Raw genomic sequence first — 25330 nt, 5'->3', positions numbered from 1 at the left:
CAAAACGAACTTGTCAAATTTCTCATACAACTTTGCCGCCATATTAAATGACGAAGCTGCCCTTTTTCTTTTGACGTAAAATTTGAAATTTGAAATTTGAATTTTATTTTTGCCACTGACACGTGTCTATCTTTCATTTCTTGCTCCAGTGTTCTTGTAAGTTTCACGCCAAGGTTATTTTCGTAATTTCGACCTTGAATGAATAATTTATCTTATCTCAACTAATTAACATTCTCATTTTCATTTTTATAAAAATAAAAATAATTAAAGGATTGTTATAATAATTACTCTTACCTCTCTCTCTCTATATATATATATTTATTTATTTATTTATTAATTATTATTATTATATAAATTGTACTTGTAGTGAGAGAGTTTCAAAGAAAATAGACACGTGTCCTTTATTTATTGAACTCCCTAATTATTTACTTTTTTTTTTATCAATAATTTAATTTAAATCCTTCCATCATTATTTTCTTTAAAAAAGCATCCTTCCACAATAATAATTCTTCTGATAGAGATAATTAATAATGTTGATAATATTTTTGAATTATTTCCCACAATAATTTGTCAAAATAGGATTTTTTTTTAAATAAATAAATTTTATATTTTCTTTTATTTAATTGGGATAAAAGGATGATTATTTGTATTTGATTATGCATTGATAATGGTACTAGTTATTTAATTGGGATTAACTATTTACTTATCATTCAACTTTAAGTCAAAATTAGATACAACTGACCTATTCGACTATAAAAATTGGGTTAAAGACGTTTTTTCTCACAATAGCTCGAAGTCTCGGACGGAAGCTGCCATCTCATTTCAGCTGCAAATCATCTTCTTAACGAAACACGGTAGTTCACAGTTGTTGTTTCTTGTAGATTCATAATTAACGTACATAACTTGAAATGAGAGTGTAGAGCGGGTATGGTCCAAGGAGGCTGCTAAAGTCAACCTTGTTACTCTCGTCGGACTAGTTTGGGCTAGCACACGACATTCTATGTAGGTAAAAAACGACACAATTCAAGAGGACGGGTGACCTATAATATTTGAAATTTGTGATATATATATCAAAACGTAAGACTAAATAAAGGCATGGTATTTGAAAATTTTGAATAACGAATAAAAACAAATAAGACGTCAAAATTGGAGGGTTTATTTAGCCGTTTGGAAGGGTATTTTAGTCACAATAAATAACAGCAGGAAAATAATAATAATAATAATAATAATAATAATAATAATAATAATAATAATAATAATAATAATTTAAACGACAACAGTGGCCCAGCTTGAGTACAACGCTCACTTCTTTGTTGCTTCTTTCTTTTTTATTTATTTATTTTAATATATGGAGAGAGAAAGTGAAATGAGGACAGTGAAGTCATTATTTGAATTCTTTCTTTCTCCTCCCCTAACAAACTTTGAAATTCTGACAGCTTCCAAGCTTTGGCCTACCATCGCCATTCGCCATTCTTCTTCTTCTTCTTCTTCTTCTTCTTCTTCTTCCATTCTCTGATTTCTGAGGAAGAAGCAGGAGAATTGTTATCAGTATCATCACTGAAACCGGAGCCATGTCGGGCTACGTTGGCGTTCTCGTCTCAGATCCATGGCTCCAGAATCAGTTCACTCAAGTCGAGCTCCGGAGCCTCAAGTCTCATGTATGTTACTTCTCTCCTTCTTTTTTTTTCATTCTTCTTGTGTGTGAGTTCTGGTGCCTTTTGTTTTGTGCTCTCTGGCATTCTGGATTCGTTTTTGGTGTATGTTTTGGCTGTTTTAGTGTTGAGATGATTGGTTCTTAGTGTTGTGGTTTGGATCTGATTCGACTTTGCAGTATATGAGTATGAAGAGAGAGAACGGGAGGCTTACGCTTGGAGACTTGGCTTCCAAGATGTCGAGGCTTAAAGTTGTCGGGGAGAATCTTACGGAGAAAGAGAGAGCTTCCTTTATTCAAGATTTGTATCAGAATCAGGATGATGAAGTCGATTACGAATTCTTCCTTAAAGTATGCTGTATTAACCTTGTTTTACACTCTCTTCTGTTTTTCTTTGTTTGGTTTTGAGAGATAGAGAGGGACTGTGAGATGATGTTCATGTCCAATATATCTAAAATAATTTCCGACGAAAATGTTGAAAAGAAAGAAACGGAAATTCGGATGTATCATTTGATGATTGTTTTATAAACATGGTAGGTTTATCTGAAATTGCAAGCTCATGCAAGTGCTAGAACTGGAAGTGGTGCGAAAAATTCATCGGCGTTTCTCAAGGCCGCCACCACTACTTTGCTTCATACAATTAGCGAATCGGAGAAGGCATCTTATGTCGCACATATCAACAATTACCTTTCACAAGATAAATTTCTTAAGAGATACCTCCCCATAGACCCTTCCACGAACAATCTATTCGAGATTGCGAAGGACGGAGTTCTTCTCTGGTAAGTTCTCTTTCTCTTTTCAGATACCTTTATTCTTAACTTGATTGGATTCGATAACAATGACAAATTCTGTTATTGGTGAATACAGTAAACTCATCAATGTGGCAGTTCCTGGAACTATTGATGATCGTGCAATCAATACCAAGGCTGTGCTTAATCCTTGGGAAAGAAATGAAAATCATACACTTTGCCTCAACTCTGCCAAGGCCATTGGATGTACCGTAGTAAATATTGGAACACAGGATTTTATTGAAGGAAGGGTATGCATATTTCCCTTTGCTACCATAATAAACACAGTCAAGAAATTATTTCTACTACATTTTCCATACCATTCAACTTCGAATATTTAGCAAGAAATTATTGGTTAATGGGATGAATTAACGAAATAGTACCATTTTAAGATGATTAATCCGTATGTTGGAAGCTATACAGATTAATGATCGGTATGAGTTCTAAATTATCAGAAAATTTCGTTACTTTGGAATGGTCTTCTGAGTAACTTTTACAAATTTACTGATCGGTAAGAGTTCTAAATTATCCATTTTCATTTGCAGCGGCATCTTGTACTTGGACTTATATCTCAGATTATTAAGGTAAAATGCTGCGACGAGCCTTTAACATTATGTTTTTTTTTTAAATTAATAATAATTTATATGTATAGAAACTTCTAACATTATATTGTTTACACTGGTGTTTACCATAGATTGATTATCATTACTTTTCTGTGTTAAACACTTGCAAGTTTAATGTTTTGATTAATTCACTTGTCCTAATGGTTATCGTACCAGATACAATTATTGGCAGACCTCAACCTCAAAAAGACCCCTCAGTTGGTGGAGTTGGTTGGTGATAGTAAGGTAATGATGATGGCCTTTGAATTATATAGTATGCTCTGTTACAGAAAGTTTTACTTCTACAAATCTTTTAGCAGCAGATTATTTGGAAGACATTATTGAATTCTCTAACTGCCAGGACGTGGAAGAGTTGATGAGCCTACCTCCAGAAAAGATATTATTGAGGTGGATGAATTTTCAACTTAAGAAAGGAGGATACAAAAAGACAGTTACAAACTTCTCTTCTGACATAAAGGTAGAAATGATGCTAAGCATCTTTATTTAAAAATATTTCTTATTTTAAGACTTGTTCAATATTTTCTCTGTACTATAATACTGATCTAACTTGGTTACTTGATCTACGCTTGCAAATTTAAGAGTTGACATTACTGTTAATTTATAGCTCTTATGCATAACTCGTACAGTTATCTTTCCAATCTCAATTGGAAGCTGTTGGTATCAACCTGTAGGGCATTTGAAAGCAGTATTTCTGTTTGATTACTAGTACATTATGCTGCTAAAGAAGTTCGCATTTAATATTTTCTAGTAGGATATTCAAAGATCCATACCAGAGCATGAAATATAAATAGTGTATATTTTTATTTTCCCTCTATAGTTTGCTTTTTATTTCTTGAACATGTGAGATATCTGTCCTGCAGGATGCAGAAGCATATGCTTACCTTTTAAAAGTTCTTGCACCTGAGCACAGTAATCCATCAATATTGACAGTGAAAGATCCTTTAGAACGAGCAAAGTTGGTCCTTGAACATGCAGATAAGATGGGTTGCAAAAGATATCTCACAGCTAGAGATATTGTGGAAGGTTCACCAAATTTGAACCTCGCTTTCGTTGCTCACATCTTTCAGCATAGGTGAGAAAAAATCTAATCCTTAAGCAGAGCTGCATATGGTTCTTATTTGTACAATCCAGTTCTATGCATTATTTTCTCTGGTGAAAGTTCATTCTAGAGCTATGCGAGACCGTGCTAGTTTATTTTGTGCTTTTCTGCTAAATAGACATATAAACATGACATGAATGCAAAATTAAGTTCTGACATGCATGCTATACGTGCGTATATACCAACAAAAGGCACATGTCATGTAACTATTTATCTGTGGATATGCTACTAAATGCACACATGTAACTATTTATCTGTGGATATGCTACTAAATGCACACATACTTTGTTGGTATATTAAAGATTGTGGATTGAAAAGGCTTTTGGGACAAGTGGAGGATGAATAACCAAATTCTATTTAAAATAACCTGTAATTTGGACTTCAGTATGTCTTTTTATTTTTTTGGTTCCATTAACTTCCTCTTAACTAGACTTCAATTTTTTATTTGTTGTCGCATGCTCGCTTTATACCTTCTTGTTTCCTTTCTAGTATCGTTAAAATGTTGATGCTATTTACCATATTTTGTAGGAATGGGCTATCTACGCAGACAAAGCAGATATCTTTTCTAGAGACTATGCCAGATGACTCTCAAATTTCCAGAGAAGAGGGAGCATTCCGTTTATGGATAAATAGCATGGGGCACTCAAGTTATATCAATAATGTCTTTGAGGATCTTAGAAATGGGTAAATTTTATTTTTATCACTACCTACATCATTTTATCTTGACCTAAAATAGGATAAAATATTATTTACTTGATTGTTCTTTCGAGTTAGTGTACCATATCAGAGTAAATCTCGGAATCCTTGATTTTTCAACACCGAAGAAATTTCGTTTTCGAAAATATTGCCAACAAATAATAATATTAACAGTGAAAGAAATATTTTTTCCCTTTACTTTTCAGGTGGATTCTTCTTGAGACGCTAGACAAGGTGTCCCCAGGAATTGTTAATTGGAAGATTGCAAATAAGCCTCCCATTAAAATGCCATTTAGAAAAGTAGAAAACTGCAACCAAGTTGTCAAAATAGGGAAGCAATTGAAGTTCTCTTTGGTTAATATTGCTGGAAATGATATCGTGCAAGGGAATAAAAAATTGATATTGGGTAAGCCAGTCAATTTTGTCATCTGTTACACAGACATAATTACCACAGATGATTTTTCAACATAGTTTGACATATATTCAAGAATTTTTGGCTTAACATACTCTTAGATAAAGGTTTTTGGCTTTCTTTTCAGCTTACTTGTGGCAATTGATGAGATACAACATCCTTCAACTTCTAAAAAACTTAAGATTCCACTCCTTTGGAAAGGAAATCACTGATGCTGATATTTTGCAATGGGCAAATAACAAAGTCAGAAGTTCTGGAAGCCAGTGTCGCATGGATAGTTTTAAGGTACTGTTTCTTTATACATGGTTCTTTTTGAAAGACCTTAGATTCCAATATTTCAATTATCTCAGATAGTCAGATTAGTGCTGATTAGAGCTTTTGGATGCAGAGTTATGATTATTTCTTTAGAAGTGCACATGATTATTAAGTTTTAAATGATGAAGTTTGATTATTTCTTCTTCTTTTTTTATTCAAAGTTTAATTATTTGTTTACTTGTTCTATTTTGTTCTCGGGGGGTGTTTTTTTACTATATTTTAATCCATAAACTTTCAACATATTGTATTAGTTTTGGAACATTACACAAAAAAAAGAACAATTTAGTGGCTAGCAAGTTAGCATTAACAAATTTTTTATTCAGATTTTTAATGAATGTATACCCAGACAAATGTTTATAGTACATTAGGTTAAGTGTTAGGTTCTAAAACAATTTTGATTTTTGAACAATTAATGAAATTTACCACCTTAGATAGCATTTAAAAATTGAGGGGCTAATAAATATATAGTATGGAAGTACAAATACTAAACTACGATTGAAACATTAATTGTTTTCAATGAACAAACCTCTGATCCTTTTATCTTGAAAATAAAAAAGAGTTCAAAGATATTTTGATTTAATGCCGTTATTGATGATACTCAATCACTTATTGTTATATTCATAATATGCCATCTATAGGACAAAAGTTTGTCGAATGGAACATTTTTCCTGGAGCTTCTTAGTTCGGTGCAACCAAGAGTTGTCAATTGGAGTCTTGTTACCAAAGGAATCACCGGTATGCTATTGCTTTTATGATGCATTATGTTACATAGTAAATAAAAATGAATCTTCTGAAACTTTTTGCTATCTAAAATACGACAAAGATTTTATGTTTTACAAATGAATTTGTTTTTTAAAGTTAGATCAAACATGAACTTCTCTATCAACACTAAGGTTTGATTTATACAGCTGTTCAAATTCATGACAGAAAACATAAAGATTTTGTAGATATCTTTTAAATTCGCAACGTTGTTTGATATATTAAGGAAAAGACATCCCCACGTGTCCACCATTTTCTAATATTTTGCTCTTTTCCTTTAATCATCACGACCATAGACGAGGAGAAAAAGATGAACGCAACTTACATCATTAGCATTGCGAGGAAGCTTGGATGTTCCATATTTTTGCTTCCTGAAGACATCACTGAGGTACTCAACTGAACCTTTTCTTTTAACTCAGTTTTTTTTTTCTTTTTTCTTTTTCTATCTATTGAGAAAAAATGAAAATGAATGAATTAGAAATCATGACTCTCCACAGTGGTATGATATTGTCCACTTTAAGCATAAACTCTCGTGGCTTTGCTTTCGGCTTCTCCAAAAGACCATACCAATGGAGATGTATTCTTTACTTATAAACCCACGATCATCTCTTAAATTAACCAACTTGGGACTCACTCCCACTCCCAACAATCCTCAACAATCCTCCCCTCGAACAAAGTACACTATAAGCCTCCCTCGAACAAAGTACACCCTTTGTTCGACACTTTAGTCACTTTGTGAGTACACCTCCAAGGCTTACAATTTTTGTTCGATATTTGAGAATTCTATTGTCATGGCTAAGTTTAAGACATGACTGTGATACGATGTTAGAAATCATGACTCTCCACAATGGTATGATATTGTCCACTTTGAGCATAAACTCTCATGGTTATGCTTTGGGCTTCCCCAAAAGGTCTCGTACCAATAGAAATATATTTCTTTACTTATAAACCTACGATCATTCCTAAATTAATCAACTTGGGACTCACTCCCAACAATCCTCCTCATAATTAATGAACAAACTATTGGAGAAGTAATAATCCCATCAAGATCTCAAAGTTTGTTGAACCAAAAAAAGAAAAAGAAAAAAAGAGAGGTGGAACCCAATATAATAAGAATATATTTTTGTTATAATATTATATTGCCTAGGTCCCAACAATTTAATGCTTTTCGTAAAAACATAAAATGTTATTAACATTAGGCCATTAACCTTAACAAACTGTTAAAAGAATGACGTGATAGAGGAAGCTCAACTACAGCATTAATTTCCTACTATTTAATATTTTAGATAAATATGGTTTAAATAATTTTCTTTGTAGGATTTATAAGTTGTTGGGTTAAATCTCCCACCATTTCTCTAAAATTACCGGATGTTAATATAGATATAGTATTGAATTTTTTGTTTGTGTACTAATTATTATTAGGTGAATCAAAAGATGATCCTCACCTTAACTGCAAGTATCATGTATTGGTTCTTGAAACAACGGGGCGATGATAAAGCATCGGTGTGTTCAGACAGCGAAAACAGCATCCAATCAGAGGTCATTTCCACTTCCACAACAGATGACTCAGCCTCCGAGTCATCAGCAGATGAAAATGGTAATATCTAAACAAAAAAAAAAAAAAAAAAGAAGNAATGATGATTACATTTTTTTAGTTGTTTAATTTTCAATTGGAATTTGTGATTGCAAAAGAATATGTGTAGTGGCAAATGGGTAAGTAATTATAGGAAGAAAACCAAAGTGTTTTTTAAAAGGAAATTTTTTCTGCTTGCTGCAGAAGCTGTGATCTGTGAATAGTTTTTTAGTTCTCTCCCCCAACGGTTATTTTTCAACCAATCTTTGCATTTTGAATGCTTCTTCACCCATACTGTATCTCTATTATTACTGCATTTTTTTGTACGATCCCTACCTTATTTTTATTTTTTATATATATATATTGCAATCGAGGTGACTACCAATGTGTCAAATTAGCTTGAATTTTATGTTTATAGATTGTAATGCTTGAGTAAATGAAGGGTATATGAATTTTCTGTGTTATAGATTGTGACGCTCGAGTAAATGAAGGGTACATGAATTTTCTGTGTTATAGATTGTGACGCTCGAATAAACGAAGGGTACATGAATTTTATGTGTTATATAGAATGTGACGCTCGAGTAAATGAAAGGGAAATGAATTTTATGTGTTATAGAATGTGACGCTCGAGTAAATGAAAGGGACATGAATTTTATGTGTTATAGAATGTGACGCTCGAGTAAATGAAAGGTACATGAATTTTATGTGCTATAGAATGTGACGCTCGAGTAAATGAAAGGTACATGAATTTTATGTGTTATAGAATGTGATGCTTGAGTAAATGAAGAGCATATAAATTTTATGTGTTATACATTGTGACGCTCAAGTAAATGAAAAGTACATGAATATTATATTTTATAGATTGTGACACCTAGTAAATGAAGGGTACATGGATGACTAAAATCATACTCGAAAGGAGATTGATTCTAATGATATAAAATTATGTTTAAAAAAGCTTTAATATAATTGATAGTTGATACATGTACATTAACCCTTTCGGTGCCATGTAGAAATTTCAAAACTAATATCCGTGGTTTAGAACAATTTTATGTTGGATGATCTCTTGAAAATTTATTTAAGAAGTACTTGAGAATAGTCTATTTACAAAGTAATATGTTTAAATCACAAGAAACGTCTATTCACAAATTAATATGTTTAAATCACAAGAAACTCGTACAAGAATGTTGAGACTATTAAGTGAGGATTCTCGATTTCAAATTTTAGTTCCAATCTTGGATATGAGATATTTAACTCTTTTAAATAAAAATTTCAAAGTATTAAAATTAAGACCACGTATGTAATATTTTACTGATATTTTTGTTATATTCATCGATCTTTTTATAATCTAGAAAATATCAACAAAGTTTAATCCATCGATCTTTTTATAATCTAGAAAATATCAACAAAGTTTAATCCAATCCAACCAAACGTACCCAGAAATTGCAATATTATTATTTGTACGACTATGACAGCAAACTTCCAAAATGAAAATTAATTTGTAAGCCCTCCATAGAAAATAAGAAAGAGCCTTTGGTTGTTGGCATCATACAGTCCCTGGACATATTCATATTTATACATCCAACCCAACTTTAAGCATTATTTGCATCAAACGCCATGATTTTGTCTAAAATTTGTCTCATCCATAAAACACATTACTGTTGAATTAATGCCCAACATGTTTAACAAAATTACAACAATAACATCATGACACATAAGAGGAGAAAATGAGAGAGAGAGAGAGAGAGAGAGAGAGAGAGAGAGAGAGAGAGAGAGAGAGAGAGAGAGAGAGAGAGAGAGATTTCATCACTTCATGTTTGGTGGAGTTGTTGAGCAGTCAAGCCTTTTAGCCATATAGAGATGAACACCACACAAGTCTTGATATAGACTTCACAGTCAAATAAAGAAGCAAAAAATTAACACTTCCATGCTTTTTGGGCATGAATTCATTACTTTTTTAACCTCTAATCCTTTACAAGAGCTTCTATTTACGCTACGTGTCAGGTTTTCTATTGGTCGAGAATTTCAAACTTTCATCGATCACTATACTTTAAAAAGATTTCAATAAAATTTTCGAATAGGTCAGAAATTAACTCAATATGTAATCATTGAATAATACAATCGAAGTATCTATATCCTAAGATATAAACATAAGGCAAATATCTAGATATTTGCCTTTACCATATTTGCCCTCTTATTAAAGGCAAATATATTGCATTCATTTATTATACTTTCCTTTTATTACTATTTCCATATTATTTGTAATTTACCATATTTCTGTATCCTGAAAATGATTATAAATAAGAGAACTCTCACCCCCATTTAGGTGTGGTGATTCAGCAAACATTCACATGGTATCAGAGCCCTTTCGGTTTAACAACCTGATCCTTTCTTCTCTATGGCTTCCGAATCTTCTTATCATCTTCTTCCTTTCAATACTCTAATCCATATGATCACCATCAAACTTTCTTCCTCCAATTATCTTCTTTGGAAAAGCCAACTTCTCCCTCTCCTTGAGAGTCAAGACATGCTGGGCTATGTCGATGGAACTATGGTTCCACCACCTCGCTTTGAACCAGAAACCTCTTCAACACTCAACCCCAAATATTTGGCATGGAGAGCAGCCGATCAACGACTTCTCTGTCTCCTGCTCTCCTCTCTCACTGAGGAAGCCATGGCTGTTGTCGTTGGTCTCTCTACTGCACGTGATGTTTGGCTTGCGTTGGAAACTACGTTCAGCCATCAGTCGAAAGCTCGTGAACTGAGACTCAAGGATGACTTGCAGTTGATGAAACGTGGCACCAAACCTGTTGCTGAGTATGCCCGTGCCTTCAAAAAAATTTGTGACCAACTTCATGCCATCGGCAGACCGGTCGAGGACATTGATAAAGTGCACTGGTTCCTTCGTGGACTCGGCACCGAATTTTCAGCTTTTTCTACTGCTCAGATGGCTCTCACCTCTATCCCCTGTTTTGCAGATTTAGTCTCTAAAGCTGAAAGTTTTGAGTTGTTTCAGCTCTCCCTTGAGTCCTCTAACTCCACTCCTACAGCATTCACAGTCACTAATCGTGGTCGCACCCATGGAAGCCACCCTGCTTCCTTTACCAACCAGCGAGGTCGTTCTTATTCTCACAAAAACAACTCTTTTAATCGAGGACGAACCCACTCAAGTCAAGGTCGTCGACCACCTCACTGCCAAATATGCCGCAAAGAGGGCCATTATGCTGACCGCTGCAACCAACGGTATGTTCGACCTGATTCTTCTCATGCTCACCTTGCTGAAGCCTTTAACACGTCATGTTCTATTGCTGGACCCGATACTGCTGATTGGTTTCTGGACACTGGAGCTTCGGCCCATATGACTGCCGACCCATCTATTTTGGATCAGTCTAAAAATTACACGGGTAAGGACTCTGTGATTGTAGGAAACGGTGCATCCCTACCCATTACCCACACCGGTACTCTTTCTCCTGTTCCAAATATTCACTTGTTAGATGTCTTGGTTGTCCCTCACCTCACTAAAAATCTTCTTTCCATAAGTAAATTAACGTCTGATTTTCCTCTCTCCGTTACATTTACTAATAATCTTATTACTATCCAGAATCGTCAAACAGGAAGGGTGGTGGCAACCGGTAAAAGAGATGGAGGGCTATATGTGCTGGAGCGCGGCAACTCTGCTTTTATTTCAGCCCTTAGAAACAAATCTTTACGTGCTTCATATGATTTATGGCATGCTCGTCTAGGTCATGTGAATCATTCTGTTATTTCTTTTTTAAATAGAAAAGGTCATCTTTCTCTTACGTCTTTATTGCCTTCTCCATCATTATGTAATACTTGTCAGCTTGCGAAAAGTCATCGATTGCCTTATTCCCGCAATGAACGTAGGTCGTCTCATGTGTTAGATCTTATTCATTGTGATCTTTGGGGTCCTTCTCCCGTCAAATCAAATTCGGGTTTCCTTTATTATGTTATTTTTATTGATGATTATTCTCGATTCACTTGGTTTTACCCTTTAAAATTTAAATCTGATTTTTTTGATATTTTTCTTCAATTTCAAAAATTTGTGGAAAATCAATATTCTTCTCGTATCAAGGTATTTCAAAGCGATGGTGGTACCGAATTTACTAGTACTTGTTTCAAAACTCATTTACGTAATTCTGGCATCCACCATCAACTCTCTTGTCCATATACACCTGCTCAAAATGGTCGTGCTGAGAGAAAACATCGTCATGTGACTGAGACTGGCTTGGCCCTTCTCTTTCACTCTCATCTTTCTTCTCGTTTTTGGGTTGACGCCTTCAGCACTGCAGCTTATATTATCAACCGGTTGCCTACTCCACTTCTTGGAGGTAAGTCACCCTTTGAACTCCTTTATGGCTACACTCCACATTATGACAATTTTCATCCCTTTGGTTGTCGTGTTTATCCTTATTTGCGTGATTATGTGCCTAACAAGCTTTCTCCCCGCAGCATTCCTTGTATTTTTTTGGGTTATAGTCCTGCTCATAAAGGGTTCCGCTGTCTTGATCCGGCCACCACTAAGCTATATATCACCTGTCATGCTCAATTTGATGAAACCCACTTTCCTGCTATCCCTAGCTCCCAGACCCAACCTCTTTCCTCTATTCCTATTTCAAATTTCTTAGAACCACATTTTCATCATATTGATTCATCCCCCCCTACCACTTCATCACCGCAAACTCCTCGATCCAGTTCATCCCCATGTGATATTTGTTCTGACCTTGTAGATGAGTCTGTGCAGGTTGATACTTCTCTTGCAGGTTCCACTTTGCCACCCTCGACTTCTAATTCGACCTCTATTGAACCTCCTGTTGATTTCTCTTCTTTGGGCACTCATCCTATGATCACACGAGCCAAAGCTGGTATATTCAAGACTCGTCATCCAGCAAATCTTGGTATTTTGGGCTCATCTGGACTTCTTTCTGCTCTTCTTGCATCCACTGAGCCAAAAGGATTCAAATCTGCGGCTAAGAATCCTGCTTGGGTGGCTGCCATGGATGAAGAAATTCGAGCATTACAACAAAATGATACTTGGACTTTGGTTCCTCGCCCTGCCAACACCAACATCGTGGGCTCTAAATGGGTGTTTCGTATTAAATATTTGCCTGATGGATCTGTCGAGCGTTTCAAGGCTCGTCTTGTTGCCAAAGGTTATACTCAGGTTCCTGGTCTTGACTACACTGACACTTTTAGTCCGGTTGTCAAAGCTACCACTGTCCGTGTTGTGCTTTCTATTGCAGTCACAAATAAATGGCCTCTTCGACAACTTGATGTCAAGAATGCTTTTCTCAATGGAACTCTTATTGAACGTGTTCATATGGAACAACCTCCTGGGTATATTGATCATCGATTTCCCACTCATGTTTGTCTATTAAAGAAAGCCCTCTATGGTTTAAAGCAAGCTCCTCGTGCTTGGTTTCAGCGTTTTAGCTCATTTCTTCTCACACTTGGGTTTTCTTGCAGTCGCGCTGACACGTCCCTTTTTGTCTTTCATCAGCAATCTAACATTATCTATTTGCTTCTTTATGTTGATGACATTATTGTTACCGGCAACAACTCATCTCTTATTGACAGCTTTACTCGCAAGCTTCATTCTGAGTTTGCTACCAAAGATTTGGGTTCTCTCAGTTACTTTCTTGGTCTTGAAGCTTCACCCACTCCTGATGGTCTCTTTATTAGTCAGTTAAAATATGCTCGAGATATTCTTACTCGTGCTCAGTTGCTCGATAGCAAACCAGTTCACACTCCCATGGTTGTTTCTCAACACCTGACTGCTGATGGTTCTCCTTTCTCTGATCCTACTCTCTACAGATCTCTTGTTGGCGCCCTTCAGTACTTGACTATTACGCGTCCAGATATTGCCTATGCTGTCAATTCTGTCAGTCAATTCTTGCATGCCCCTACTGCAGATCACTTTCTTGCTGTCAAACGTATTCTTCGCTATGTCAAAGGAACACTCCACTTTGGTCTTACCTTTCGTCCATCCACTGTTCCTAGTACGCTAGTCGCTTATTCGGATGCTGACTGGGCTGGTTGTCCCGATACTCGTCGTTCTACATCCGGCTATTCTATTTATCTTGGTAACAATCTGGTTTCTTGGAGTGCCAAAAAGCAACCTACTGTCTCACGCTCCAGCTGTGAATCTGAGTATCGTGCTCTTGCCACAACCGCTGCTGAACTTCTTTGGGTTATGCATCTTTTGCATGACCTCAAGGTCCCTATTTCACAGCAGCCCTTACTCTTATGTGACAACAAAAGTGCTATTTTTTTGAGCTCTAATCCCGTTTCTCACAAGCGGGCCAAACATGTTGAACTAGATTATCATTTTCTTCGAGAACTTGTTATCGCTGGCAAACTTCACACACAATATGTACCCTCTCATCTCCAAGTTGCTGACATCTTCACAAAGAGTATTTCTCGACCTCTCTTTGAATTTTTCAGATCCAAGCTTTACGTTCGTTCAAATCCGACGCTCAGCTTGCGGGGGGGTGTTAAGGATAGTTGACCGTTCACTATAAGGCAAATATCTAGATATTTGCCTTTACCATATTTGCCCTCTTATTAAAGGCAAATATATTGCATTCATTTATTATACTTTCCTTTTATTACTATTTCCATATTATTTGTAATTTACCATATTTCTGTATCCTGAAAATGATTATAAATAAGAGAACTCTCACCCCCATTTAGGTGTGGTGATTCAGCAAACATTCACAACAATCGAAGTATCTATATCCTAAGATATAAACATAACTTTTAAGTCACAAACTGATTCAAATGAATCTACCATCAAAGTTCAACAGTAAGCACGTTTAAAAGAAGCACTAATTTAGGTCTTATCACTAAAAACACCTTCTTTTGGAGGTGTTTATGAATGGGGAAGGCTATAAAGAAATTAATTTCAAAAGTGATACTAAACCCATCTCCACTTTGATGAACGAAGTGGTGCAATTTGCTAGCCTAAACTCAAGAAATCGTTCAAGGACGTTAGTATGGTATAACTAGCGGTTTTATAACATTGGAGGTAGAAGAGAGAAACTAAAACATGTGGTTTAGAGGGCCAATGAGGACACCGGACCAATGAGGACACCGGACCCCGGACCCGAAAGAGAGAAACTAAAACATGTGGTTTTATAACATTGGAGGTAGAAGAGGGCCAATGAGGACACCGGACCCGAAAGTGGATGGATTGTGAGATCCTACATTGGTTGAAAAGGGGAACAAAGCATCTTTTATAGGAGTGTGCCCAAGCAGACGCATTTTAGAAATCTTGAAGAGAAGCTCGAAAGGGAAAGCCCAAATATGATAATATCTACTAGCGGTGGATTTGGGCGGTTACACAACACCTCTCTCTAATTGATCTAGGTAGGTAGGTCTATCACCAAAGAAAGAGGCTCAACAGCATTCAAACACTACGGTAAAATACCATTTTCATAGCCAAGCAAGCCATTGAGTATCACTAAGTTACCCATTTTCATAGTCAAACAAGCGATTGAGTATCACTTTGTTACCCATTTTCATAGTCAAGCAAGCCATTGAGTATCACTTTGCATGCAAACAAACAAACAAACAAAGGAAGTAAAAGCTAGAAAATGAGCACAAAAACTACTGCTTATATCAAGTTTCAGACATCTATCACAGAAAATGTTTTACTAATGCTGACAAGAATGACAATTCCCATTGCAACACTGATATGAGATTATAGAACTCATTGGCAAACAAGAAATCGGTTTACAACCAAGAAAACACTCTATTCTTGACATGTTTATTGCAGAGAATTTGCATTCCAGACAAAAAAAGAAACAAAATCATTACAGCCACTGTAATAATAACAATAATGATAATGATAATATTCACAACAATACACCAAAATTTCTGAAGATTATTGAATAGAAATGTGTAGATTTTTCACCTGAAATCCACCTACCTTGCTGCAATCTCCCCCCAAACAAAAATTTCTACGAACCAAATGTGCTTCTTCTTCCCCTTCTTCCTTCCTTTCCAATTCCTCACACAAACCAGAAATTCTCAGACTCTGACTCTGCTCTGAATGATATGTGTAAAGAACCATAATATATATGCTTTGATGACATATACAATGAATAGCAGGATTCCTCCCTCCTTTGAGCCTTTTTTTTCCTTTTGTTTCAATGGCAATTTCAAGCCACTTTCACTGAACCTGACTCAACAAATTGGTTCCCAATTTTCCTGTGTTGATTCTGCATATGAATCAAATTGAATCAAATTGAATCAAATGCCGAAGCTCTAACAAATTGAATCAAGTTGAAACCAAACAACCATACAATATATGATACAGTAATGAAAGAGAGAATGGAGAAAATGAAGAACTAGATCAAGACCTTGGAAGCCGAAACGCATTCGGGAGGGGTTTCGAAGAGGGACTGAGAGAATTGCTTGAAAACAACACCAACGTCAAAATAAATAACACCAGAGCTCGGAATGTCGACGCGAATGCCCTTAACAGGAAACCACAAGAAGAGATCCTGAGCCGAAATCCCCGACAAGGCACCGATCTGACCATAACTCAAAGTGCCCGTAACATTGGTCTCGTAATGCAGCTGATTCTCGAACATCGCATTACACTCCCGATCCAAGAACACCACGAACCGCCCACTCTCCTCATGGAATTCGTAATCCCTAATACCTTTGGGAAGTAGACCCTTGGGGAGGCCGTGAGCTGAAAGAACATCGTAAATGGACTTCGAATCAGAGGTGATGACCACACGAGGCTCCGCCGCCATTGAAGGGGTGCAGTAGAGGAAAAAGAACAAGAGGAAGAGCATGGCGATGCAGGAAAAGGAGAAATCTAAAATGCGTAGTGGAGAAATTCAGAGAAAGCTGCAGTAGATTAACAATGGAGATTGAAAGTGCGAGCAGAGGAAGAACAAGAGGAAGAAGAAGAAGAATGGTGGATTTCAATTATTGGCGAAGAGTGAGAGAGAAGGGTGGGGTCGTCATTACAACAATTCTTCAATTATGAATATATATATATATACACATATACATATACATATACATATATATATATATATATACATATACATATACACATATACATATACATATATATATATATATATACATATACATATACACATATATATATATATATATATATATATATATATCTGTTCACTATAACTCCAAATTCTACGCCATATTTTTTGTGTTCTAACTAACATGATATGTCGAGCTTTAATAATATTTATATAATTTGTTTTTGAATTATTAAAATTTTAAATTTAAATTAAAAAAAAAAAAATAATTATGTGTTAAAAAAATTGTTCTTGCATTTTTTAGAAAAATACTTTTAATAAAAATATTATTATATCTTTTTTTTAATTTTATAAGTAATTAAATAATAAAATTGTTTGGTTGCACTATAATCAAAATTGATTTTTTTTTATTTAAAAATAAGACAAATTTTTAATGAAACTTAAAATGTTATGAATCAGGCTCGGGATTCATACTAAAATTTGAGATCCCGTTTGATACTTAATGACCCTAATAGCGTCCCTTCTTTTTTATTTAAAAAAATATTTATTTTATCAAAATTAAATAATAAAAATTATAAACAATTTGCGTTTATTTTTATTCAATTGGAAAATAAAAATTTTACCTTTATTAAAAAAATAAATGCAAAATTCATTTTTATACCCCAAAAAAGTCAATAATTATTAATTGAAGACGCAATATATTGCTTGCAAAAATCATATTGCTTTCCTTTTACACTTCCATGTGTGTGTGTGTGTTTTTTTAATATATTTGAATAATACGGAATGAATATTAAAATAAATATTAATATTAAAATATGAATGTGTTAAAAATAAATTATTTATTTTCTTTTTTCAATACTTGAAATGTAAGAACTATATAAAAACAAATAAATGAATGAATATAATGGTTTTTTAAATATTAATGATATATTTTAAATTTTTAAAAATTAAAAATAATTAAAAATAATTAATTATTACTTTTTATTTAAATATTAATTATATAATATACATTTAAAAAAAATAAAAATTTGAAAAGAGGCAAAATTAAAATTAAAGTTTAAAATTATAAAAAATTGTAAAAAAAAATATTTATTAATTTAATTGTTTTATGTGTATAATTAATTTTCATAGATAAAATTAATGGATAATTTTATCACATTTCATTAATATTTTTATAAAACATTTTTATTTTATAAAATGAATTAAAATTGAAAAATAAGAATTTAAGAGGAGGGAGATGAAGAGTGGCGCGTGGAAGACGGATTAGAGTGTTATTAGCTGGACTCCACCGAGGATGCCAACTGGCACTCGTCTGGAAAATTGACAAATATTAACATGACGCGCGACATGTCAGCGCGTGGAAAATGTGATCCAAATGCCAGATAAGCATCGTTGAAAAAGCTTTGTGGCCCTTATCGCCATGCTTATCCTATTAGGATGATCATAAGGAACCAAACAAACAAATTAACATCACAATTATTATTTTTCCTTTTTTTCTTTCTATTTAAGTTCATTTTTAGCCATTCGATATTTTTAACGATTTAATCCATGACGTGTATCGTGAATTATTTTTAAGCTAATTTATATTTTAGCTAAATTTCAAAAAATATTCACAGCTATCATAGACGATCGGTATTTTGATTTCTAGTCACCGGTTGAATGATCACTGTTTCATACCCAATTATTGTCACATTCTCGACTGTGTCGTGTAGTCTATGCCTTTTCAGTCGGATGTGGCCTGGAGGTCATCCATGTGAGATCCCACATCGTTTGGAGAAGAAAACGAAACATTTCTTATAAGGGTTTTAGGGTTTTAAAACTATGAGGCCGACTACGGTACGTAATGGGCTAAAGCGGACAATATCTACTAGCGGTGGGCTTGGTCGTTACTGTTCGTTTCGTTTATAATCATAGCATGCAATTAATTACTCAAATCCAAAACAAATCTTAAGAGATAAAGGGAAATAGACAAGAAAGGTGGCAAAAGGATTGAAGTTTGGAGGCTTTTAATTATTTATCATCAATAATTAATATAGTTTTGTCTTATCATATAATAATAATAATTGTAGGGGTAGTACTAATAATTAATAATAATAATAATGATATTTAACCCTAAAATAAATAAATAATAATAATTTATTTTAACTATTACGAGTTTATTTATTTTGAAAATATAATTTTTTTTAATGAAATTTTTTAAAACATATTTTATTTCCATAATAATTTGTGTTCTAATTATATTGTTCTTAATCCATAATTTAAGATTAGGGCTTCAATAATAAGTTTTATTTATACCTCTAATATTTAATTATCATTTTTATTCAATATTTTATAGAATTATTAAAGTTACTTTATTTCTAATTTGATTTCTAAAATTTACCAAATTTATTTTAGTCTTCAAATATTAATAAACAAAATTATTTTATTTTTTAAATATAATTTATTCGGAAGATGTTCAAATTCCTTTACTTTCATATCGAATTTACCTAAAAAAATATATTATAAAATTTCGAGCATAATTTAATCAACCCTTTATCCAGTTATACATAATAAATAAATAAATAATCGAAATATTTGAAGAGTTGTTTAAAATATATTCCCAACGAACACAAACCTGATCATTAGACAACTTTAAGTAAAACACAAACCATCAAAAATCTAATAAAAGTTACATTATCCTCAAGCTTTAGTAAGTTAATTACCATTTTTTACTTTTTAATCCAATTTTATTGAATTTTAATTATGAACTTTCAAATCATTTGGTTTGGAACACTTTTGATAAAAGAAAAAAGAAAAACCAATGAATCGTTTGGTCTGGTTGGATTGGTCGAGCTGGATCGAGACATTTTTTTAGACTCAATTCAATTGTCAAGTTTTTTCAACCCAAATAGCTCGTATTAGTGAATAAACGCAACCCATCTCCTATTTCAATCTACGTCTCTCGTTTGGACGTGGTCTTAGTTCATTTATATACTCTTATTTTACTCAGATGTTACATTAGAATTACTTAGACGTATTCAGTCTGTTAGTGAGTTATTAACGGGAAATACTACTCGATATGAAACTTTATTAACTTTACTGAAGAACGAGACTTTTAATTAAGATCCAAAGTTAAAAATAAAAAATAATAAAAAAAATAATAATAAAAAAAAACTATTTCTAGTTGAAGGGAAGATATCTCGTTCTTTAACATGCTTACGTGGACCTGTCTTTTGCCAGCACGATGCTTGCTTCTCTCTCAACTTTGAAAGTTAATACTATATATGGGCTTTCAACTTTTACTTTTTTTGGGGCTCTCTTTTGGGCCTTTATATATTGGGCCTTATCTACTGGGACTCCATTTGGGCCTTTATTTATTGGGCCTCATTTGGGACTTTCTCTTTTGGGCATCCATTTTGGACCTTTATTTATTGGGCCTTTCTCGTTTGGGCCTCCAGTCTGGGCCTTTATTTATGGCCCCATTTGGGCTTTTTTGGGCCTCCAGTTTGGGCTTTTATATATAGTGCCCCATTTGGGCCTTTCTCTTTTGGGCCTTTCTCTTTTGGGCCTTTATTTATTGGGCCTCCATTTGGGCCTTTCTCTTTTGGCCCTCTCTTTTGGGCTTATCCAATATATACTTTAAAAAATTATACTAAATTATATTTCACAAATATCAATTAACGAGATAAAATACGCATTGCCTTAGATAAGATACGATGCATCCTAATAATTATTGAACTAAAAAAACAAAATACTTCGATAAAATACATAAAAACACAATTTTTTAAGATAAGTGAGACCCAATATCATAAGCCCTTTAGCAAGAGGGGCTGTTGGGGAGGCTGCACTTGGCTGGCAAGGCAAGGGCAAGATCGGGGTCAATGCCGAGCGAGGGCAGCACGAGCGAGTGCTTATAGTTGCAAAAGCAACCGAAGTCAGCCTTGGAGAGACCGTCGCAACAAGCAGCCGGTGGCAGCTCGGTAGGGCACGGCTTCGTCACCCACGGCTTGCACGCCGTGAGACCGTCCTGGCTCACACCGCACACATCCATTTCCGCCAATGCTCCCGATAAACTCACTAGTATCACCATCGTCATCGCCATCGCCATCGTCATCGCCGTGGTTTGAGCCATCTCTTTTGTGTTGTGTAGAGCAAATTTTGAGTGTGTTTGTGTATGAGCGTTAAGGAATTGAGTTGTTTATATATATGAGTTAAAGGAAGTGGAGGAGAAGGAAGAGCCACAAGTTAAGTTCCCGTGAATGTTTATTGGTACAATATGGCAATTGGGGTGTGTATATATATATATATATATATATATATATATATATTTTATTTATTTATTTATTTATTTATAAATATTTTACTATATTAAAAATAAAAATTTGAATATATAACTGATATTTTTTTTACTTATATTCAATCCAATTGATATTTATTTTTTACTTATCAATCCAAGGGTTCGGCGGTTCGCCCATTAAAGTGGTATGTGAGCTGGGTTCAGAACGTCATGAGGCAGTTCGGTCCATATCCAGTGTGGGCGTTAGAGCATTGAGAGGATCTTTACCTAGTACGAGAGGACTGGGAAGGACGCATATCTGGTGTACTAGTTATCGTGCCCACGGTAAACACTGGGTAGCCAAGTGCGGAGCGGATAATACTGAAAGCATCTAAGTAGTAATCCCACCCCAAGATGAGTGCTCTCCTATTCCGACTTCCCCAGAGCCTCCGGTAACACAGCCGAGATAGCGATGGGTTCTCTGCCCATCCCGACAGAAGTTTTGAGAATTCAAGAGAAGGTCACAGTGAGATGAGCCGTTTATCATCATGATAGGTGTTAAGTGGAAGTGCAGTGATGTATGCAGCTGAGGCATCCTAACAGACCGGTAGACTTGAACCTTGTTCCTACATGACCCGATCAATTCGATTANCTTGCCAACACGAAAAAAACCATTGTTCAACTGTTTGTCAACATGTAAAAACCAAAAAAGCTATGCCCTCCCTCTCTATCTATACAAGGGATGGAAGGGCAGAAGCCTTTGGTGTCCCCTCCCAAGAACTCGGGTGAACTAACCCAATTCAAAAAATTTATGGTTGGGTTAAGGTTGGTTTCATTATTTAATAAGAGTTATTTTTTGTTAAAAACATTTACAACTCGAACAATTGAGTTAAAATCTAAAAAATGTCTCAACTCGACCTGATCCTGTTCACAAACAGTTCTAGATTGATTTAAAATAATTATAATTTATGATTAATTAGTAATGATTTAAGTAATAAAATTTAATTGAAATTAAGTAAAATATATATATTTATGGTTAAAAAGTCAAAATTTGAAATGGGTGAGGTAACCAAAGGCCCGTGAAGAGGAATTTGGCTGGGCATGGGTTCACGAGTAACAAACCAAATAAAACCCTTTTGTTTTTATTCTGTTCCCAATTTTTATTATTATTATTATTATCGAAGAAATGGGCGATGATCCACTACAAAGGGTCACACCCTTTGAACATGGGTTCGTTGACCTAATTTTCTACTGTTATCGCGCTCGTTGAGTTAACGTTGTGAGATGGGGAGATAACATCATTGTTGCTCGATCTATTTACGTGGAGAGATACATCAGAAATGAGACTAAACGAAGAAGGAAAATCCATAATGATACCTTTGAATGATCTATAATGTCAATTTCTCCTTACCCAATGTTATATACTGTAAGCCGTTGTTATTTCTATCTTGTTTGCTTATATAACGTCTCTTTCAAAAATCTTTCTCTGCCCTCGTTTTCTAAAAGCGAGGCCAGAGGCTTGAGCATACGTCGCTTGACCGTAGGCGCGCAAGAACAAATTGGCTTAGCTCACTTGTCGTTGGAAAGTGAGTGCTGCACAATCGCAAGTCTGCTGCCATTAAAAGTGCGATTGTGACAAGTGGTATCACGGAGGGTTGTGACATGACCCGAGTCACTTTTTTATTTTAATTTTAATTTAATGTTACAATATCACAAAAATTTGAAGGGTGGGTGGTAAGTATATATGTATAATTAAAATTATAAACAAATTTAAATATTTTTTTATTTAACTTTTAATATATATATATATATATTTATTATTTATTTATTTATTTATTGATGGGACAAAAACGTCTTTGAATAGACAATATCATAACTAAATAGCACATCACCAAAAAGTCTTCGTTTTTCGAAATATTATCATAAAATAAAAAATAAAAGTTTAAAATTTATTATTTTAATTTATTTTCCATTTTATTTTTAATATTCTTCAACTCATAATTCCCAATCTCAATAAAGTAATTTTCTTTTTTCTTTTTTTTTTTAATTTTTTTAAAAACAAAAGCTTCCATAAAAGCTCATAGTTAGCCTTTGCTGAAAACAAATGATAGCCCAATGTGACATATGGCTAATGAACCCTAGCAACCATGTTTTTAATGGCCTTGGAACAGTTTTTTATTATAACGACCGGAGACCGTTCCTTTTGTTTAGTAAGAGAAAACGAGCATTACGGGGAGATCTTTAATAAGAACGTGAATGTGAATCTGACTCTTTTCAACTCAAGTCGAGCAAAGCGGGTTCTTGGAGCTGGAAAAGAGAGTAGCCATAGCTCTGGCCGCTCTAGCCAACTTTTATAACCGTCTGGTTGTTGCTCAAGAGACAAAAGGTCCGATTTCTAGTGTTGATGCAATATTGTTGCAAAAATACACTCGTGAACTCAAACAAAGATGTCAAAAAGACGGGAAGGATTATTAAAGTAGATGGGTTAATTTGAAACACTTAATTTGTAATAGTCCAAGCTCATCATAACAGGTTTTGTTATTTTGCCGGTGCCGTTAGCTTCACTGTTTTAAAACTCATGAGAGGTTTCCACACTCTTCGAAGGAATTCTTTGTTCCTCTCTCCAACCAACGTGTGATCTCACAATCCATCTCCATTGGGGGTCAGCGTTCTTGCCGGTACACCACCTGATGTCTGGCTCTGATACCATTTGTAACAGATATTGTTCACTTTGGCTTGTTACTTATCGTTGTTAGCTTCACGGTTTTAAAACACGTCTACTACGGAGAGGTTTTCACACCCTTATAAGGAATTCTTCATTCCTCTCTCCAACCAACGTGAGATCTCACAATCCACCTCCATTGGGGGCCAGCGTCCTTGCTGGTACACCCCCTGATGTCTAGCTTTGATACCATTTATAACAGATATTGTTCGCTTTGACTCGTTACGTATCGTTATTAGCTTCACGATTTTAAAACATGTCTACCAAAGAGAAGTTTTCACACCCTTATAAAAAATTCTTTGTTCCTCCCTCCGACTAATGTGAGATTTCACATTCTACCCCCTTGATGGAACAGTGATCTCGCTAACACATCGCCCAGTGTCTGACTCTGATACCATTTATAATAGTCAAAACCCACCGCTAACAAATATTATCCATTTTTACTCCTAACATATCGTCATCAGCTTCACGATTCTAAAACGCGTCTACTGGGGAGAAGTTTCCATATGATCTCATATAATTTAAACGGTTTAAATCAATAAAATAAGGTGTAAAGAGAAGAAGAAAACGTTGATTGAATCTTCCAAAAATGAAAATACTAAACAAATGGAACAAGGACAAAAGTAAGAACAAAGGCAAGGTTTGGAGAACAGCCCTAGAAGAAAAGGACAGCCACACGATTTTAGGGCACATAAGAACAGTAGAGTAGTAGTAGTGAAGTGAATGCATGCTTAATAAGCTTTTAAAGGGTGGGGAAGTTGGTTGATGCAGCCTTTGAATTTCCCCAAGTGTCCTAAGTGTTGACCTGTGGAAGGAGCAAAAGAGAGGGATGTCAGAGGAGAGAAGGGCACTAAATTAAATTTAGTTCACACTTAGGGGATACCCTCCCCTACAAAAATTACAAACAGCACGAAACACCAGGGTTCTTTAGGGCACCCATGTGGTGTTCTTTTCAAAAAACTGCCATAAAAAACACAGCTTTTGTTTGAGAATGGTAGGGAAGCTAAGTACCAAACTTTATGGGTCTTATTCTTATATAATACTCCTTCACATCTACATTTCCTTACCTTACGCTACTCTAGGTCACTCTAACGACTCATGAATTGTCGTTAATGGTATCTCAGCGGTACCTCACCTACGTAGAAATTGGTGGGCATGTGTGAGATCCCACATCGGTTTGAGAGACGAACGAAACAATTTTTATAAATGTGGAAACCTCTTCCTAGTAGATAAAACCGAAAGGAAGACTCAAAAAGGACAATATCTACTAGACCCCTTAATCGAGGCTCGACTCCTTTGGAGTCTTAGTCATTTTTTACTGCATTCCCTTAATCGAGGCTCGACTCCTTTGGAGTCTTAGTCATTTTTTACTGCGCTTGTGCTTTCGAGGAGGCTTGACTCC

General features: G+C 34.8%; 3 protein-coding genes across 4 annotated transcripts in view; 1 reads left to right on the top strand and 2 right to left on the bottom strand.

The window, feature by feature from the left end:
- LOC111808423 (GRF1-interacting factor 3-like) overlaps window positions 1-25330 on the bottom strand; it is an 81275-nt gene that overhangs the window by 3697 nt on the left and 52248 nt on the right. The gene's annotated exons all lie outside the window — the stretch shown is intronic.
- LOC111808418 (fimbrin-2-like) lies at window positions 1382-7971 on the top strand. Its single transcript, XM_023694368.1, has 14 exons — window positions 1382-1658; window positions 1832-2002; window positions 2189-2430; window positions 2519-2690; window positions 2985-3023; window positions 3219-3287; window positions 3403-3519; window positions 3923-4134; window positions 4690-4845; window positions 5064-5263; window positions 5397-5554; window positions 6223-6319; window positions 6640-6731; window positions 7766-7971. Exons 1-14 carry the CDS (start codon window positions 1572-1574, stop codon window positions 7949-7951), a joined length of 1998 nt encoding a protein of 665 aa, XP_023550136.1. The 5' UTR covers window positions 1382-1571; the 3' UTR covers window positions 7952-7971.
- On the bottom strand, window positions 15609-16927 carry LOC111808424 (uncharacterized protein At5g01610-like). The gene is made up of 2 exons (XM_023694378.1): window positions 16295-16927; window positions 15609-16153 (listed from the first exon to the last, which is right to left on the bottom strand). The coding sequence occupies exons 1-2, from the start codon at window positions 16736-16738 to the stop codon at window positions 16094-16096; spliced, it is 504 nt and encodes a 167-aa protein (XP_023550146.1). The 5' UTR covers window positions 16739-16927; the 3' UTR covers window positions 15609-16093.

Source organism: Cucurbita pepo, chromosome LG13 (assembly GCF_002806865.2).
Source record: "Cucurbita pepo subsp. pepo cultivar mu-cu-16 chromosome LG13, ASM280686v2, whole genome shotgun sequence".
Lineage (NCBI taxonomy): Eukaryota > Viridiplantae > Streptophyta > Magnoliopsida > Cucurbitales > Cucurbitaceae > Cucurbita > Cucurbita pepo.
Note: the sequence above shows the minus strand (reverse complement) of the source record. Positions and strands in the feature narration are given on the sequence as shown.

Bases quoted from the DNA above. Each gene is read 5' to 3' on its own strand.
- LOC111808424 (XM_023694378.1), bottom strand. From the start codon at position 16,738: ATGCTCTTCCTCTTGTTCTTTTTCCTCTACTGCACCCCTTCAATGGCG. The intron at 16,154-16,294 runs GTCTTGATCTAG...ATTCATATGCAG, and splicing joins AATGCGTTTCGGCTTCCAAG to AATCAACACAGGAAAATTGG.
- LOC111808418 (XM_023694368.1), top strand. From the start codon at position 1,572: ATGTCGGGCTACGTTGGCGTTCTCGTCTCAGATCCATGGCTCCAGAAT. The intron at 5,555-6,222 runs GTACTGTTTCTT...TGCCATCTATAG, and splicing joins GTCGCATGGATAGTTTTAAG to GACAAAAGTTTGTCGAATGG. The intron at 6,732-7,765 runs GTACTCAACTGA...AATTATTATTAG, and splicing joins TTCCTGAAGACATCACTGAG to GTGAATCAAAAGATGATCCT.